Source organism: Pogona vitticeps, chromosome 4, assembly GCF_051106095.1.
Source record: "Pogona vitticeps strain Pit_001003342236 chromosome 4, PviZW2.1, whole genome shotgun sequence".
NCBI classification, from domain to species: domain Eukaryota; kingdom Metazoa; phylum Chordata; class Lepidosauria; order Squamata; family Agamidae; genus Pogona; species Pogona vitticeps.
Window position 1 is genome coordinate 238623922 of NC_135786.1, and position 18304 is coordinate 238642225.

The 18304-nt window shown below is 51.5% G+C and overlaps 1 protein-coding gene and 1 long non-coding RNA gene across 2 annotated transcripts in view; one reads left to right on the forward strand and one right to left on the reverse strand.

Moving 5' to 3' along the window:
* Nucleotides 1-2434: 2434 nt before the first annotated feature.
* On the forward strand, nt 2435-7025 carry LOC144588725 (uncharacterized). The gene is made up of 2 exons (XR_013544408.1): nt 2435-5332; nt 5520-7025. It is a non-coding gene; the product is annotated as an uncharacterized LOC144588725 (long non-coding RNA).
* ZC3H3 (zinc finger CCCH-type containing 3) overlaps nt 6531-18304 on the reverse strand; it is a 260148-nt gene continuing 248374 nt past the window's right edge. Inside the window, exon 12 of the mRNA XM_072999450.2 lies at nt 6531-12360. Within this exon, the coding sequence (XP_072855551.2) occupies nt 12329-12360 (32 nt within the window). The 3' untranslated portion in view covers nt 6531-12328. The remainder of the gene's footprint in view (nt 12361-18304) is intronic.

An 18304-nucleotide genomic window follows, 5' to 3' on the forward strand; every position in this document is an offset into this window, starting at 1 on the left:
CGGTGAAGCCTTCCTCATGGTCCCCTTGAGTAAAATTCATAACTCATAGGAGAGGAGTCGGGGGGGGGAGCGGGGGAGGGGAAAGCACCTTGACGGTCTTTTTTAGAGTTTTCCCAGTGCTTCCTTTCTACAGCAATGATACTTAGCTGAGTTCAATAAACCATCGTCCATACTTTGGGGTCCCCAGAAATGTCCATATGAAACCGAGCCATTATGCAAAATGCCGATTGGCCACAATAGTGGGGGATGATGGAAGCTGTAGTCCAGGACATCTGAAAGGGCTCCATTAGAGAGTGATGGGGTCATTTTTGTTTCTCACTTCAGGTGTGGATATGTAAAACAGTTCTTAACTCTGCCTCCCGGGCCCTCGAGAGGCTACTTCTGATTTAGGCTTAAACCCAGAAAGGAAAATGAGCCAAACCGTCCCCACCTCGCATCTTCTTAAAAGCAAAGCAATGGGAGCAGAGTTTTGGCCGCAGTCCTGCAGTTTAACCCCTGTGCTGCAAGGCTCCTTACAAAGGCTGCTCCATCCAGCCTGGCACTGCGGATGCTGAGTGGCGGCTGCAACAAAACGCCTGGCAGCATCTTCACTAGGGGGGTGTTGGGCATCAGCTTTTGGCGAATGCACCCCCTCCCTCTGCTTAGCTCTCTCCCTCTTTCGTAGCGCCACATGGCCGCTTGCTAGTTCAACTGGTCCTGGTACCTCCGGGGAACACAGGGGGAGATGCTCCACTGGCACCCAGGAAAGAGCGGATGGGCAGTGTTTCGCCAGCTGCCTGCTTTGGCTTGGGAAGGAACCCACCATCCTCTGCAAGCAGGCCTAGTTGCACTGCAGCGCTATGGCCCCTCGCCGAGGGGGTGTCTCCCCCTCTTCTTCTCTGCGCCCAATGTCCTTAATTTGCATCCTGTCTCATTCTTTCTCTCTCCCCCCCCCCCCCACTTTCTCTTCAGGGCAAGAAAAGGCCTTGAAACCCGCTGTCTGGCACCCGCTGGATGTCCTTCGACCTAGCCGGAGCCTCTCCCCATCTATGGAGGATGGACAGAGAGTCTCAGACAGCTGGACACAGTGACCTCACGTAGACCGTCCCAACTTGTTTATACGCCTCCAGTGAGAATCCTGAGCTGCCCGGTCAGATTTCATCCCAAGGAGCCTCGAGTCATTTGGGACTCATCCTTCATCGTCGGCATTGGCCACATGGCTGCTGGGGGTGACATGGAGGCCCCAGGAAGCTTCCCAAATGTCATAGCCGCTTGTGTCGGACATTCAACACCCCGGGTGAAAAGGAAACCACCCGTAATCCCTGCCCAAGGACTCCGGGGAATGGGAAAAAGCAACACCTGGGAATGCCGGCCGGCCAGGACTGCTCCACAAGGCCAGGCCTGCGGGCAGGATCGCGTTCTGAAGGGGGAGCAGGTGGGCCGTTCCCCTAAGATGACTTTTCGGGGAGGGAGGCCGCTCTGTTGGAAAGAAGGGTCTTATCCAGCGCACGAGCCTCCCGCTCCACATAAGGCGGAGATGTTCGCAGATTGAACTTTTGTCCTGCAGGGAAGGCTCAGTGACCCTGGGGGGGGGCATGGGGGACTGGCAGCCCGTGCGAGACCCTCCCGAGCAACCGATGGAGAAAAGCAGCAACACAGGCGAGGCGAACAGAGAAGGCAGAGCACAAGGCCAGCTCGAAAGAGAAGAGAGTGTCTCTGTGTTAGTGTGTGTGTGTGTGTGTGTGTGAGTAGTAAACTTGTGTGTGCCTGTGTGTAAAAATCCCTGCGGGTCTTTCTCCAAGGAGACTACCCAAGAAAATCCGATCCAGCCAGCTGAGAGGGGTTAGGGGTCAGGGAAACACATTCCCCTACATTCACACCTCCGTTCTCCCCTCCGTTGTGCATGAGTGCATGCGGCCTCCCACCACTACCTAGAAGCCAAAAGTATTTTCACCAGTTGCGCTTAAATGGTTCCTGCGCATTGCTAAGGTCTGTAATTAGAATGTAATACCTCTGTCGGCCAGAATGTGCTGCAACAGGAAAGCTAAGGTGGTGATAAATGGGGAAGACCATCTCTTAAGCCTTGCATAACTGATCGCTGAAGGCATCTTCTGCATTAGCTTTGTTGGCCGGTGGTGGGTACTGGCTGCTCGACTTACTCCGCACATGTGTCCAGCTGGGTGGAAGAAGGGAGAGGCGTGCGAAACGGCTTGACAGGGGGAAGCGCAGCACGAGAAAGCCACAGAATACTTGCATTTTGCCAGCGGCGCAAAAGATGTCTAATGGAGGCGCAAGATTGCCAGAGGAGAGTCCCTTCTGGAGGGAACATTGCGATCACATATGTAGCCTCTGGTAGTCACACACTGCTTATTTACAATACGTATTTATTTTAAATACAGCGCTTATGTAAAAACAATTAAAACTCTGGTTCCCTTTTGAGGCAAGAATTTAAAAATACAAAATTTTAAAATACAATTAATTTATTTTTAAAACATTAAAGAGCCATAGATCTCTTTTTTAATTAAAAGGTTAAAACATTACAGAAACAAATACTTTTGCACAACTCTTATTTATTTATTTATTTATTTATTTATTTATTTATTTATTTATTTATTTATTTATTTATTTATTTATTTATTTATTTATTTATGTTTGTTTGTTTGTTTGTTTGTTTGTTTGTTTGTTTATCCACCCCACCTTTCTTCTCAAATAGGGACCCAAGGTGACATGCCAAAATATTTAAAATCCACAATGAATTAAAAACAAACACTTTAAAATTTAGAACTACCATACACAAATATTTTACAAACATTATTTTGAAACAATGCATCAGTTTTTGCAACTTCCTTTTCCAGAGTCAAACGTAGCATATTCGAATAGCTTTCAAAACTTCTTTTTTAAAGGACATCTGAAGGCATTTTAGGAGTATTTTGACAGAAACTTTTCAGGTGGTAATGGAAGTTCTAGTTGGCTCCATTTTTCTTTCTTTTTTTAAAGCAAAAAATTTGAAAGGCACAAGGTCAGAATTTGGCCACTAGAGTGAACCAGAGAATTCCCCCCTGCTGCCCACTTGGCCTGTAATAAAAACAACCTAAAGGCAAATTTATTTATTTTATTTAAACATAGAACACAGGGTGGGGTGGGTGGGGAATCACTGGGTGAAAAAGAGGTGCAGAAAAACTACCAGAACGGAGCAGGCAGAAGTCTGGGAAGGCTTTTCATAACACAAGTGCCCCAGCTCATTTCAAATACTTGAAAGGATGTCCTACAGAGGAGGGGCAAGATCTGGTCTCGATCATCATCCTAGAGTGCAGGACACGCAACAAAGGGCCTCAAGTTAAAGGAAGCCAGATTTCGGCTGAATGCGAGGAAAAACCTCCTAACTGTTAGAGCAGTACGACAACAGAACCCATGAATTCAAGGGGAGGTGGTGAGTGTTCCAACACTGTGGACATTCAAGAGAAAATTTTACCACCCTCTGCCAGATCAGCTTCGATTTCAATTCCTGCCTTGAGCAGGGGGTTGGACTTCATGGCCTTAAAGGCTCCTTCCAACTTCATGATTCTAGGGTTCTGTGATTTTATGATACTCTTACCAACCAACATGGCTGATGGTCGGATTCCAGAAGATCTCCTGTCTGGAGAATTAGTACAGTCATGCCCCGCTTAATGATTGCCCCACATTACAACGAATCCGCTTTACGATGATGTCTTTGCGATTGCAATTGCGATCGCAAAACGATGGTCTAAATGGGGGAATTTCACTTAGCGGAAACTGCTTCAGGAACTGATTTTCGCTTTACGATGATCAAAAACGGCTGATTGTTGGGTTTTCTAAATGGCCGTCAGGTGCTTAAAATGGCTCCCCGCTGTGCTTAGGGACGGATTCCTCGCTATACAGACACCAAAAATGGCCGCCGTATGGAGGATCTTCGCTGGACAATGAGTTTTTAGCCCATTGGAATGCACTGAACAGTCTTCAATGGGTTTTTTAAATTTTGCTTTATGACATTTTTGCTTAAAAGCGATTTTCCTGAAAACGGATTATTGTCGTTAAGCCAGGCACCACTGTACAAGGAAACTGCCCCAGAGAGAGACCACAGCTGCGATACAAGGAGATCTGCAAGCGGGATATGAAGGCCTTAGGAATGGACCTCCACAGATGGGAAACCATGACCTCTGAGCGTTCAGCCTGGAGGCAGGTGGTGCATCATGGCCTCTCCCATTTTGAAGAGACTCTTCCAGCAGGCTGAAGCGAAGAGGCAGTCCCAAAAGCAGCAAAATCAGGGAGATGGACAGGGGACAGATTGTATTTGTCTTCAGTGTGGAAGGAATTGTGTCACTCTCGAATTGGCCTCTTCAAACACACTAGACACTGTTCCAAGTCTTCCATACAGAGCACATTACCATAGTCTCTCGAGACTGAAGGATGCCTAATCTAATCTCTTCCTAGATGTTGAGCTGGATAAACACATTGGCAAAACAGCCACCATGTTCTCTAGACTCACAAAGAGAGTATGGCTCAATAAGAAGCTGACGACATATACCAAGATCCAGGTCTATAGAGCCTGTGTCCTGAACACACTCCTGTCCTGCAGTGAGTCCTGGACCCTTTGTGCACGGCAGTAGGGGAAGCTGAACACCTTCCATATGCGTTGCCTCCAACAGATTTTTGGTATCACCTGGCAGGACAAAGTCCCAAATAGAGTAGTCCTAGAACGAGCTGGAATTTTTAGCATGTATACATTACTGAAACAGCGATGTCTACATTGGCTTGGGTATGTTGTGAGAATGGCTGATGGTAGGATTCAAAAGGGTCTCCTTTATGAAGAATTAGTGCAGGTAAACTGCCCCAGAGGGAGACCACAGCTGCGATACAAGGACATCTGCAAGCGGGATCTGAAGGCCTTAGGAATGGACCTCAACAGATGGGAAACCTTGACCTCTGAGCGTTCAGCCCAGAGGCAGGCAGTGCATCACAGCCTCTCCCAATTTGAAGAGACACTTGTCCAGCAGGCTGAGGCCAAGAGGCAGTCCCGGAAGCAGCCAAATCAGGGAGCTGGACAGGGGACAGATTGCATTTGTCTTCAGTGTGGAAGGGATGGTCACTCTCGAATTGGCCTCCAATTCCCTGAAAAGGTTTGCCATAAGTCAGAATTGCCTTTAACAGCACATGATGATGATGAATTTAGAGAAAAAAAAAGACTTTTGCCTGTGGTTGCTCCTATGCTATTGAGAGAGTCAGAAATCCTTGTAGATTTACTGAAGGTGATAAAGAAATATACCAAAACATCCTAAGCAACCTTCCCTACCCTCAACCCCCAGTCTGGGGATCTAGCCGGTTTCAAACAGAGGTATTTATTTATTTATTTATTTATTTATTTATTTATTTATTTATTTATTTATTTATTTATTTATTTATTTATTTATTTATTTATTTGTTTGTTTATTTATTTATTTATTTATTTATTTATTTATTTATTTATTTATTTTATTTCTATCCCGCCTATCTGGACTTTTTAGACCACTCTAGGCGGCTAGGTAGCCATTGGCTTCCCTTTCATTTCCCCATTAAACCAACTGGCTTAGCCTCTGTTGCCCCAAACGCCCTTGAGGTCAACTTTACACCCAACGCCGGTCCTGTAAGGAAGAAGTACCAGATTGGTATTCTACAAGCCTGGCTTCGTTCTCAATTAGTCATCAACATTCCATTATTATTATTATTATTTTTTTAAAGTACAAAAAGTGAATTCAGAGCAGTAGAGAAAATTTAAAAAATCAAGCCCCAAATGGTACAAAAATTAAAGGCCGCTATTGATTCAAACACCATTATGGGGGAACTGGAATCAAAGCGCAAAGTTGTGGTTGAGACTGGTCCTAAACTGGGGCTCGTCCCAAGGATTGTGATCATGGAGATGGATTGTCTGAAGGTCCACAGTTCAGTTTTAGGATCTCATGATTCGCTTGCTGGGACATTCAGGGGCCTCAATCCAAAGGGGACGTGAGTCACAGGACTTGCTGACAAGTTGTCCTTATGTCACACGGTTGACTTGACTTGGCCTCAACTGTTTCTGTGTCTCTTCCCCTCCACCCTTTTTTTGTGGGGGGAGGAAGCTTATTTTTCACTGGGATAAGGACTCGGGGCTTGGTACCAAAGATTCATTCCAACTCGGATCCAAAACTTGCCAGCATCCCTGCTAAATCCAATGCAGAGTAAACCAATGAATGAATAAGATTTGTTAAGTCAACACTTGCGTAAGTCCTAAAGATTCAATGGGTGTACTCTAACTGCGACCCTTAGTTTTTAACATTTAGGAATCAATAGCTCAAAAAACTGCCCATTTTTTTTAAAAAAACCTCCTCCAATCTCCAGTAGAAGTAAAATGCTTTTCCTCCCGAAATCATGAATGGTAGAATTCCTTCTCCTGCCAGTCTATCCAGCAGCTTTTTCAGCAGTGTCCTTTGTTAAAATACGGAAAAGAAGAACTATGGGATGGCGTGACACCAGAAAGAAAGCAAAGCAGAAGCATAAAACTCACAGAAGATACATGCTTAGTTAAACACAAACTTGCTTTATTGGCCTCGAATTAAATATGGAAAATCACCAGTTAACAAAACATCTCAGTTTTTGCTATCAAGAGTATCTGTATTGAAAATAGTTTCATTTAATGCATAACTTACAGGCACAATCCACCCAAATTTTGCGCTGGCACGACAACATTCACTACACCCAGGCTTGTGCAAGAAGCACACTTGGTGGACTGTGCCCTGAAATATTTGCACACTGCGGCACCCTGAACAAACAACTCTCGGCTAGAAGAGCAGAAAAACCACTGGCGACTAAAAGGCAAAGAGGGTTTAGAATCCAGACAAGGAGGATGGCTCTTCTGCTCTCTCTCTCTCAGAGAGACCCAGGCCATTTTGAGCCGTCCAGGTCTCTGGACACAATCCCCATCGACTGGGCTGGGCCCTGTGGCAGAAGAGTCCAAAACCCCAAGGGGCCACCGAGACATCACATGGGAAGGGCTGGGGTCCTTGTCTGCTCCCGTGGGCTCCATCCCTCCCCCCGTTACACCAGCTGTTAGAAGCAACCTCTGCAATGCAGGTACAGCAGGCGAGTCCCATCGGCTGGTTTGACGCACCGTGGCTTCACACGCACACAGACCATCCCTTGAAGCCCTTCCCAGTTCTTTGAACACCTCCCGATACTCGTCCTAAATGTGTGAACTGCTTAAAATCTCTGCTGTTTTGTGTGCGTGTGTGATATCACATCAAGTGCAACATAAAGATATGCTTAATTTTTAGTATGATGCACATGTGAGAGCGCACACATAGGTACCGAAACACGTAGGCCATGGCGCAATCTGGCAGTCATCCTGCGGGCCAACGCTTGAACCCCTGAGAAGCCTCGCTTTGTGGCCGGATGGGCAGCAACGCCACCCCCAGCTCTGAAGAAATGCGCCTAAACACAAGCCGGCCACCCGAGCCGAGGGGGCCACCTCGGCATGATGTCCTGTGTCGCTTTCAGGCTCTGTCGGAGATTTAAAGTGGCCGTTCCTTGTCGCTCCTCCACCCCCCCCCCAAAGTCCACAGAGGCCCCTGCCAGGGCTTGGGCATGTTGGGCCACCACGCGCTCGATTTACTCTGCGTATGTCCCCTGGCTCTGGGTCACGAGAACCTCCTTGTTCTACAAAGACCTGTGTCGTGATGAGGGCGGCTCTAGATTCAGCTCTTGCAAGCGGAATCCAGAGAATCTCCTGGGGTTTAAACCAGTCTCTGTTGCCACAGCTATACCTCGAGAGGAGTGACCGAGGCTGCCTTTGATCATGTACAGAGCGCCTTTTCCAATGTCACCCAAGGAAGCCACAGCATTCCGCTTCCCAACGGGCAGATTCAACCACGGGGGTGCTGGGGGCAACCAAGCTCCCCCCCGGGCATGTTCTGTCACCTGGCTTCAACTTTGAACCACACCTTGCGCAACAGAGCCAGGGCTCCTCCGTGGAGCCCTGGGAGGAGGGCCATGCTACGTGCCATAGCTTTTGGGGCTGCTGCATTGATTACATAGCAGCTCCACTGGTGTTTACTGCCAGGCCTGGGACACAGCCCCCTGGACGACGCTCCAGGCAGCCTGGAGAAACCTAATCCCTCAGGGTCCTTCTTGGAAGAAACCCCAGCGGCGTAACCTTTGCAGAAGGAGCTCTAAGCGAGCCGCGTCTGACTCGGGGTTTGTGGCTCTATGCTGCCGGAATTCTCGTTTTCCGAAGCCTCCCCCAACTCCGGGAACGCTCTCCGGTTTCCTAGTCTCAGAAATGAGCATGTTCCGATTTGTTTCCTTTCAGAGAATGCACCTTTGGCCAAGGAGGATCGAATCAGAGGCAGAGGAGTGCAACTCTCCCGTGCTTCTTGGCGCTTGTGATGTGTACCGGGGGGGGGGGGGGGACGGGACGGGACACGGCGCAGGGATGCTCACAAGATGGAGTACTTAGTGCAGAGGGAGGCCGAGCTTCGCTCGCAGGAAGGTGGTTGGGATGGGCGTGCAAGGATAAGCTACCCTCTAGAATCGTCCTTTCCCCTACCGCCGGGGTCCTCCTTCAATGTTCTTTCCTTTGAAACATAGGAACATTTCGAGTCAGGACTTTTTATGAACTGAAATACCAGGGGAAATAGGCAGGAAACCCCACAACCCCCTGCCAGGTAAAATGGCAATGGGGTGAAGTCTTGGCACCGACATCTCGGCACCAAAGCCCATTTGCTTTTATGAAGATCCGCAGATGAAGAACGCATCAAATGTTTAACATGCGCCGTAAGATTTCTCGCTGGACTAGAATGAAAGAGGATCCAGGTAAAGGTTGCAGGTTTCGGACTTTTGAACCTTGGATCAGTGTGTGGGCATGCGCATGCACGGGCGTGAACACACACTCGCGCACCATAGGCACGGAGAGGTTTTCAAAACATGGGGGCTCATGGGATTAAGGACAGGTAAAAGGGATCCTCCCCTGGCAGAGGCAATCTACCTGAATTCCAGAGGGTGGAGGCAAACATCACGCTAACAACAGAGATGAGATGCTGGCTGCACGTTGTGCTGGAACCACTGCGGGAGGCGCCTGTCTGGCCCCTGCTGCAAATGGAGACATGACTTCATGAACTCAACCGAGGCAATGGGACTCCTCGGATGCTCAGCCCCAATGCTTCTGCAGTGGGCAAAGTTCGCTTCCCCACCCAGATGTTGCTGGGCTGTAAATCTAGGCCTTCCCCACCCCTCGGCTGAAGCTGATGGGAACTTTGGTCCTCTGTTGACCCTCGGTCTACAGAGACGGACGGCCGCCCTCTTCCGAGTCCCAAAAAGAGAGATTTCCTCGGCCAGATGCCTGTCGGACCGGAAGCGGCAGGGGTCTATAGCTGGACCAAACAGGACGAGCTTGCTGGCCTTTCTGAATCTGCTTGGGCCCACTCCTTATTCCAGCTGCACTCCATTAAAAAAACAAAAAGGAAGAAAAGTTTTAAAGAGAGCGCAGGAAGTTTTTTCGCCTGCCTACCTCGACTCGCAGAGCTGCCTGGCCAGCACTCTTCGGCTCTAGCGGGAACGGCTGGCAGACAGGATGTTAAATCACGGAGATAAAGCAATGGAGAGGGGAAAATAAAAGCAGCCCAATCAAGTGGGGGTCGGCTAATGGCCCCCTCGCTGCTCCCTTCATCCCCCTGGAAGAGAGGGAAGTTGGGCATGAAAGTGCCGAGCGCGGCAGATTGGCGCTCGACGCCCAATCAATCTTTTATTAGCTTGCTTCTCTGGGCCAAGGAGATGGGCTGGTTCACCCGAGGGGGGGGGGGGTGCGTGCGAGGTGTGGGGATGGTGGGGGGGAGGGGGGTGGGAAAGGAAGTTTTTGTTGCTTACTGCAAAGACACCACAGTCAAAGCTTCAGGTAGCCGGCAGGATCCACGGGCCAAGGCCAAAGGGGAAGGTGCGGTTTGAGAGGTGGCAGCTCAAAATCGCAGAGTTGCCCCAAAGCAATGGAACTAATGGAAAAGGTGCCTCCGCGCCAGGATCCAGAGCAGCAGGAAGCTTTGCAATTCAGGGGCACGGGGCTCCCAGTTGCAACCCAGCCGCTGCAGCTTGGAGGCACGGAGCCTCACCGGCAGGCAGGAAGGGCACCACCACCAGTAGCCGCTGGCCCTGTCTCTCTAAAACCACAGTAGTGGGCCTCCACCCATTGGAAGGGCTCGGGGCCACTGTTCTCGGCACACTGCCCCCCCCCCCCGGCAGAGAACACTCTCCACCCGCTCCGAGACAGGGACGCGTGCCTTGTCTTCTCCTTGAAGGCAGGCCAGCTTTCGGATCCAGCCTACAGGATCAAGTGACATATTTTGGAATGTCACATCTGAGAAGAGACAGCAAGCGGAGACGCTGCCAACAGCAGCAGACCTTAAAACAACATCGATGGAACAGGCGAGATCCGCCCGCCCTACTAAGTAAGCCCCGGGCTTCCACACCCCTTTGGGCTGCCAAAAAACCACCTTCCAACCCGAAGCATTTAGGCCTGCGGGCATTCTTGGCCCACAGCTGTGTGTCTCAGACCCAGTGGTCCTTCCTTCGTTGGCCTCCTGGCACGCACAGGAGCATTCTTGGGACTTCAGAGGCAGGTGGAGCCCCCCGTCCGGTGGAGGAAGCCCTGCCGGAGGAGAGAGCGTCAAACGCCTGTCGGTCCCTGGGACGGCCAGGGAGGGGCGCAGGATCCCAAGGGCAGCGGCCAGAGGTTGCGTGGCCTTTTTCGTGCACTTTCTCCGAGCCAAAGTGCTTCGCCTTTCCTGAGACTCACCCCTGAGGGTCGTGGCACCCAGGTGGCCAACAGGGAACGCCTTCCTGAGAGGAACCAGACGATGGCCGGAGCCTCGCCTTCAGCTGGGGGGGTCAAACAAATGAGACAAGAGACGAGGAAGCGGGAGACAGGCTGGCCAAGGGGACGCTTGTGGGCCAACAGAAAAAAAGTGGCAGCTGGACGAGGAGCCCGCTCGCTCCCCGGGCACCCACGCCCAAAGGCAGGGGAGACTCCCTAGGACATGGCCCTGCCTTCTTCCTGAGCCCAGGGGAGCCTGGGGGGGGGGCTCTTAGCCACCGCCTGTCCCGACTCGGTCCTTCCCCAAAACATTTTGTCCACACTGAGAAAACTGAAGACGTTGGCACCCTCCGGGCAAGCAGGCGACCACTCCGCCTGGCTAGGGGGGGCTGCAAAAGGCAGGTCGCAGGTGTCACGAGAGACTGGGCCAAAGAGACCATTTGACAATATAATGATGTATATATATTATATATATATTATATATATAAAACTAAACCACCTTACTAACCCTTACCAAGCATTCGGAGCCCCCAAATTTGGCCATAACCAGCAAAGAAATCCTCACAAAGAGGTTGGGTCGCCTTCCCCCCCCTCCCCGCCTGACCACACATTTTCCCAGAAAACGAAAACTCTTTTTAACATACACGGCCCGGTACCTCCAAAGTTTCCTCAAACTGTACTCCTCCCAGAGGAAGCATAGGTCTCATCCTATCATCCTCCACTCACAATGGCTCTGAAGCACAAAAGCCAGCCTTTGGGCCACCAACAATCCTGCCTCAATGCGGCACCCTCGGGCAGAGAACGCCCGGCCTTTGCCAGGAGAAAACTAGAACGGGGGCATGGAGCTCTAGACTAAAAACTTCCCACGCGTGTGTGCGCATGTGGCCTTATTGCACAAGGAAGCCAACTTTGAGGCAGGAACCAAGAGTCCTCCACAGGGCTACTGAAGACACGGGCTGCGTGCAGTTGCTTGGAGCGGCAAGCTGCCCCCGGCCGGCTCACGCCTAGGTGTGCGAAACAAGGGGGGGGGCTCTGTTTCTGTGCAAATCTCTCCCAGTGAAACCACTGTTTCTTAACGCTGATGCCATCCACAGCCCAAAGCCACCAATCCCTGGTCATCCCCGAGGAGCCTGGAATGGGGCAGAGGTTTCGGCAAGGGCCTCCTCTTCCCCTAGGAGAGAGGCCTGCCACCTGAGCTGAACTAGGAGCTCTCCAAAGTCTGAAACAAAAAAGCTCCTTTACTGGAATAATCATATTTTTTTTTTAAAAAAAAAAACCAAAGCTGGCCCTCTCGGACAGGGGGAGAGACAAGGGCGCCAGGATCTTCACGCACGGCCCGCTTCCCACACAAAACGAACAGCCGCTGGTGTCCGGCCAGTTGAGCGGGATCCCGGACCGCCTGCCTCCGCGGGGCATCTCCCTGAGGTAGTCGCCGGGGTGGCGTCCGATCCCTGAGGCGGTCGGCCAAGAGCTCGGCGGCTGGGCAAGTCTCCGCTCTGATGGAGGTGGGCGTTGTTGTCAAAGTCTGGGCTTGATCTGCAGAGGCTTTCCTGGGGGGGGGGGGAAGGAGGAGGAAAAAGAAAGCTTTCAGACTACCGACACAGAAAGAGGCCAACTGTAAGAAGACGACTACGGGCACCTCTGTAAGGATGGCCATTTTCAGAATAAATGGTGGGATGACCAGACTGTTCCATTTCAACGGGCTTCTCTCCTCAGGGCTGATACCCATTGCCCCACTGAGATGCCAGTGGGTTTGGGAGTGCAGGAACGATGCTGGTGGCCCTCCCTGAAGAAGGTCCAAAACAGCCAGGCCCCTGGACTCCTCCACAACAGCCAGTGGGCTCTAGCAAGGCTTGTTCCTAGCATGAGCAGGTACTTTGTAGAGCTAATGGCTCTTAATAACCTTCAGCCAATTTCGAGTCCAACAGGTATTGTTGAAAATAGCATACTTTCCCTGGAAAATCTCTTCCTCTCCCAGCTCCTGGGAAGGTGGTGGTAGGAGCAGGGGATTCCACCGTTCCTTCTCATCAGAATGTCCAGGGGCTTTGCCCCCGTGAGCCCTGGTCCTACTGCACGGCTGAGCTGTCCCCCAAACCTAGCCCCCCAGGCTGGTGGGAAATTCTAGGGGTATCCAGGCTGGGAGTGGGGGAGGCTGCCCCACAGCCTTTTTAGCTGGGTGGGGTGGGTGGGCATTGCAGGACCTGTTGGATGTTCCGGGTGCCCTGGAGCTGGTGGGGCAAGTGGATGTCCCTCTTCCCCGGCCTTGGCCCTTACCCCACTGGGAATCTGCTGGCTGGAGAGCTGCTTCCCAAGAGCCCAGAGCCACTGCTCCCCCCCCAGGGCTCTTAAGGGGGCACAGGGCAAGGGCAGAAGGCTCCTCAGAACATCTCGTGCCAACTTTCCAATGCAGGCACGTTCCCCTCTGCTCCATCTTTCCAGTTAAAGCGAGCCTGCTATGTGGGTCCTTTGGGGCACACAAGCCGCTCCAGGAAAGTGGCCACGGGGGTCCCACTCAGGGAGGCAGCCCTGTGCCCAGGTCCCTTTCGACAGGTCGAGCTGCCCCCACCCCTGCCATGCCCTCCCAGGCCAGGGTGCCTGGAGTCCTGCCAGAGAGGGAGGGAGGGAGGGAGGACGGCCGATCGCATCTGTCGGGCTGCGCTCCCAGCCCTCCGAAACAGAGGCCTCCTCAGGGCAGAGGCAGGAAAGGGCTCGCCTGGCTGCTGACAAGGTCAAACCATTCAAGACGACACGATGCCAAACCCTAGCGGGCTTTCTCCAGAAGCGGTGGACAGGTAAGCCGAATAGCCGGCTACGTCCCGGTGCTGACAAGTCTGAAGCGGGATGCAGGCAGGAGCAACCCAGGAGAACAGCTACTCCGGGAAGTGACGCTTCCTGAGGGGTGCCACACCTTAAAGACCGAAGCACTTTCTAGGTTCTTAAGTTTTGCCTGGCATAAAGCTTTCACGTCACGCTGTCCGCATCCCAACATGCTTCTGATGGATCGAGGGTGTCCCTGACTAAATCACCTCCTAGCCTAGTCAATGACACTCCATCCACTTGGCCCGGGTTCATGCTTTTCACTCTTACACTGCAGGTTGATGTTAATTGATTGCCTTTAATAAAACCCCTCAGCTGACCGAGTCCTTAAGTTGTTGCCCAACCCCATGCCCTCCCGATGGATCGGACTACGGCTCCCACTGCGTGCATCTAACATAGCAAGTCCACTCTCGGTGTTGCACCGGTTAAGCCTTTCTTGTCCCACCTTGCAGGATCGCTGGGAGGACGAAATGCGGGTGGGAGGGTTAGGAGAGGCGGAAGGAGATACTCTCGTTGCCCCGAGCGCCTTGAAAGAAGGCAGGCGGGAAGAGGTTTCAGGAGTGGCAAAAGGGGTTGAGGACAATGAAAGACAACTCAGGGGCAAAGTTGCTTACCACTCAAAGGCACAGAAAACTTTAACAGAGTAAAGAGCCTGATGGAGACCAAAAACAAATAACATTTACGATTTACAACCCAAACAAGTAGGAAATAATTTTCCAATAAAATGGAATTTTAGAAGTCTTCTTTTCCAAAGTGGAAAATTCCCCAGATGAAAATATAAGTGGAGAAGGTTTGGCTTCCTCAAAATCTGAGCCGCAGAACGCCATCAATTCTGAATTTTAAAAGTGAGAGATTGTAACAGCACATTGGGGAGGGGGAGAAAGAGAATGAGGGGGGGGAGAGAAAAACTTGCACAAGCCCCCTTCTGTCCTAGCCTGGGGGGGAGGGCACGAGAAAGCTGTGCTGTAATTCCAAGCCTTGCCATACAGTGGCGCTGTCAGCTGTGCAAACACATCAGAAGGCAGATGTCTGCACAAGAGGGATGGCATCAGATGGGCTTGGAACAGGGTGCAGAAAGTAACTTTTTTCTCTCTCTCTCTCCCAGATTTCTAGATCTCAGGGCTTCAAAGAGCAACCTCAGCGTTTCTTGGGGAACAACAATGTATGAGCCAGTCTCAGAAGCCAGGAAGAGAGAAGGAAGGGGCTTCGAACCAGGATCCTTCAAACAGGATCTCCCCTCCCCAGTTGATGGAAGGAAGCTATGGGGCGCACAGAGGCCCGTGGAGAGGTGTGCCTCGTGCACCATTTCCACAGGATGCAGGATTGGGAAGGGCCCCCTGTCCCCCCAGCAGGGAATACATGGGTTGTATGCAGAGCAGCTGCTGCAGGAGAGATGGCTAGGGACCGGATGGAAGGGACCCCCCCAACCCCACCCCCTGTGCTCAGGGTGGCCGGATGCCTTTAGGGTCACACCTTGCCCCACGGGGGGGGCATTGCCCAGGAGCCACAGGGCGAAGCTGGGTGGATCCCAGGGAGTGAGCTGCTCGATGCCACTAAAAAGCACCACCGCCTGGCACCGGGTTAGGGGCTCGTCATTCAACTGGATCCCTCAGGGATACAGGGATGACCGACACGGGGTGCGGTGGGAGCTTAGACACGGGACGCTCGACCACTCCCAGCTCCCAGAATCCCTAGCTAAGAGTTGGGAGTCCAAAACAGCATCACATACGCACCCCACGTCCACCAACTGGTCTCATGGTCTGGGCGGGCTGGGGACCCCAGGCCCTTCCAACATCGTCCCCCCCCCCGCTTGGCCCAAGGACCTTGGGAGACCCTGTCTCGCTCCCCAATCGATAGAGGCGGGCTCTTGTCTGGGAGGGGCCTGCCAGCAGGAAGATGAGGGAGAGATGATGATGGTGATGGGAGGGCAGGAGACGCTTGGAAGGCTGCTCCCTCCACCATCACCCAAGAGGAGAACGAAGAGGGCTCCTGCCACCACCACCCCTCCTCATATCATCCTGAGGTCTCTTCCGGCCCAATTCCCAGCTTGACGAACTTGTCCTTGGACCCACTCCGACCCCCAGCATCCCCCATCGCCCCTTCTTTCCTCTACATTCGAGGATCTGCAATGTAATGCTTGATCCAACCACAGAGACACTTGGGTTCGAGGCTGGAGAAGTTAATTTTCTGGACTTACAGATACCAGGATCAATTGCATTTGCACCTTCAAGCAGGCAGTTTTTCTTTTCTTTTTTTCCTTTTTTTTAAAAAACTGAGCAACCTCCGGGTTATTTTCCAACCCTAAGGGAATTGCAGGGCATGGAGGGACAGCAGAAGGGTTCCGGGGTCATTTTTTTGTCCCCCATTTTCCTTTTACTTATCATATAAGAACAAAGAAAGCAAACCTGTCCCCAGCAAGGGAATGAAACCTGGCCATCCTGGTTCACAACTCTTAAAGGGACGGTGTTGCAAAACGCCTCCCTTGCAGCTGCCGTTCTGTGGTCGGAGAGCAGGGCAGGGCTAGGCTTCACGGCTCGGCTGATGTCCACAGAGCCACAGGGAGCTGACACGGGCTCAGTTCAAGACCCAACACCTTGTCTGAAGCCCAGGTTTTGGGTTACTGTACTTTGCAAACCGAAGCGCCGAGTTTCACATTTGCAAAGCACGCCTCTCCCTGCGACCCCCAGCCTGTCCACACACCAGTCCACCAACAGTAAACCGAAGACGTGTGTTGTGATCGTGGCTGGTTGGGTGGAACAGAGAGCCCTCGGGAACCCTGGGGCAGTTTCGAGAAGAATCTGGAGGAGGCCCTTTTAGACCCGGGATCTCCCAGGCAGCAGGCTGCCCCCCAACGGGGCTCCCTGCCCCACCGGCAAAGCCCTTGGCCCCTCCTGGGACAGCCCCACTGAAGCGCCCAGGGAGGGAAGGAGGGAAGGCAGGCAACGGGAGAGCCTTGTTTCTCCTGATGCTTTTAAAAACTTGCTTAAACAAACTTTAGGCGGGAGTCTAAGCGGGGCTGGCATTGATTCATGGCTTTTGAGCTAATTTATGTAAAATAAAGAGGGCTCATTTAGCACCTTTCCACCCTTCCTATAACACCCATACATCAGAGAGAGGCTCAGCAGTCACCAAAGGCTCTGGCAATTAGTCATTGGTTAGTACACTTTAAAGAGACAGCCAGCGAGGAAACAGACACACACACACACACACACACACACACACACACACACACACACACACACACACACACACACACACACACACACACACACACACACACACACACACACACACACACACACACACCGGTGCCATCCATCCATCCATCCATCCATCCATCCATCCATCCATCCATCCATCCATCCATCCATCCATCCATCACCAGCTCCTTCTACCAATCACTAGCTCCTTCCTTCCTTCCTTCCTTCCTTCCTTCCTTCCTTCCTTCCTTCCTTCCTTCCTTCCTTCCTTCCTTCCTTCCTCCCTCCCTCCCACCCACCCACCCATCCATCCATCCATCCATCCATCCATCCATCCATCCATCCATCCAGCTTCTGAATTGTAGGCCAGGCAAACCTTGTGCCAAGGCTGGGAAACCACACTACAAAGGTCAGCTGGCTTTCAATATATTCGCGAAGGCTTTCGCGGCCAGGATCTAATGGTTGTTGTGGGTTTTTTAGGCTCTTTGGCTGTGTTCTGAAGGTTGTTCTTCCTAAAGTTTCGCCAGTCTCTCTGTGGCTGGCATCTTCAGAGGACAACACCAGCAATCATTACATCAGAATGCACAGGGAAGCCATTGAAATCCACAAGCACCAGCAAAACTTCAACAAAAAAGAAGAAAGTGTGAAGCTCAACAAAACTTGGCTCCCAGCTCTCAAAAATACAGCTTGCAAAAGGTCAACCAACACTACCCAGCTACAAGGACAAGGGATAACTACACACAAAAGACCAGCTAATGACACCCATCAACCACAGGAACAGATAATCTCTTCTCTTTAGCACAACAATACACCCATAACAATACACACTAATCACCCATCTACAGAAAAAGACAAAAGCCTATCTCACAGCCATAAATACTGCACTCCCAAAGCCAACTACACCAGAGCACAGAGTGCTGTCCTCTGAAGATGCCAATGGCCACAGAGACTGGCGAAACGTTAGGAAGAACAACCTTCAGAACACGGCCAAAGAGCCCGGAAAATCCACAACAACCATCAGCTGGCTGTTTTGGAAAAGTCCGTAACTCTGAGCATCTTTCCAGTGCTTACTTCCTGCCACTGTTGCTCCAAAGGCAAAACCAAAACCAACATACACGGGACTCCAGAGCGGTTCCACGGAAGACGAGACGAGAACCAGCTCGGCAGCAGTCCAAAGGAGACCAGAGATTTTGGAAAACAGAGGAAGGACAGGAAGCCTCGCCCCTTCTCGAAAGGGAAGGAGGCAACGTTGCAGTGAATTTTTTGCCCTGATTTTTCAACCTGCCCCCTTGAAGAGATGAAAGTCCTGCGTGCCTTATAAAGCCAGATGCAGAAACAAAGCAGGTGGAAGTGAAAGAGAGGAAAGTAAAGGCACACACGAGTCGCACCGTCCGGATTTCCAGTGCCTGAGTTGTTGTTGTTTAGTCATTTAGTCGTGTTCGACTCCGTGTGACCCCATGGAAAAGAGCAATTAAGA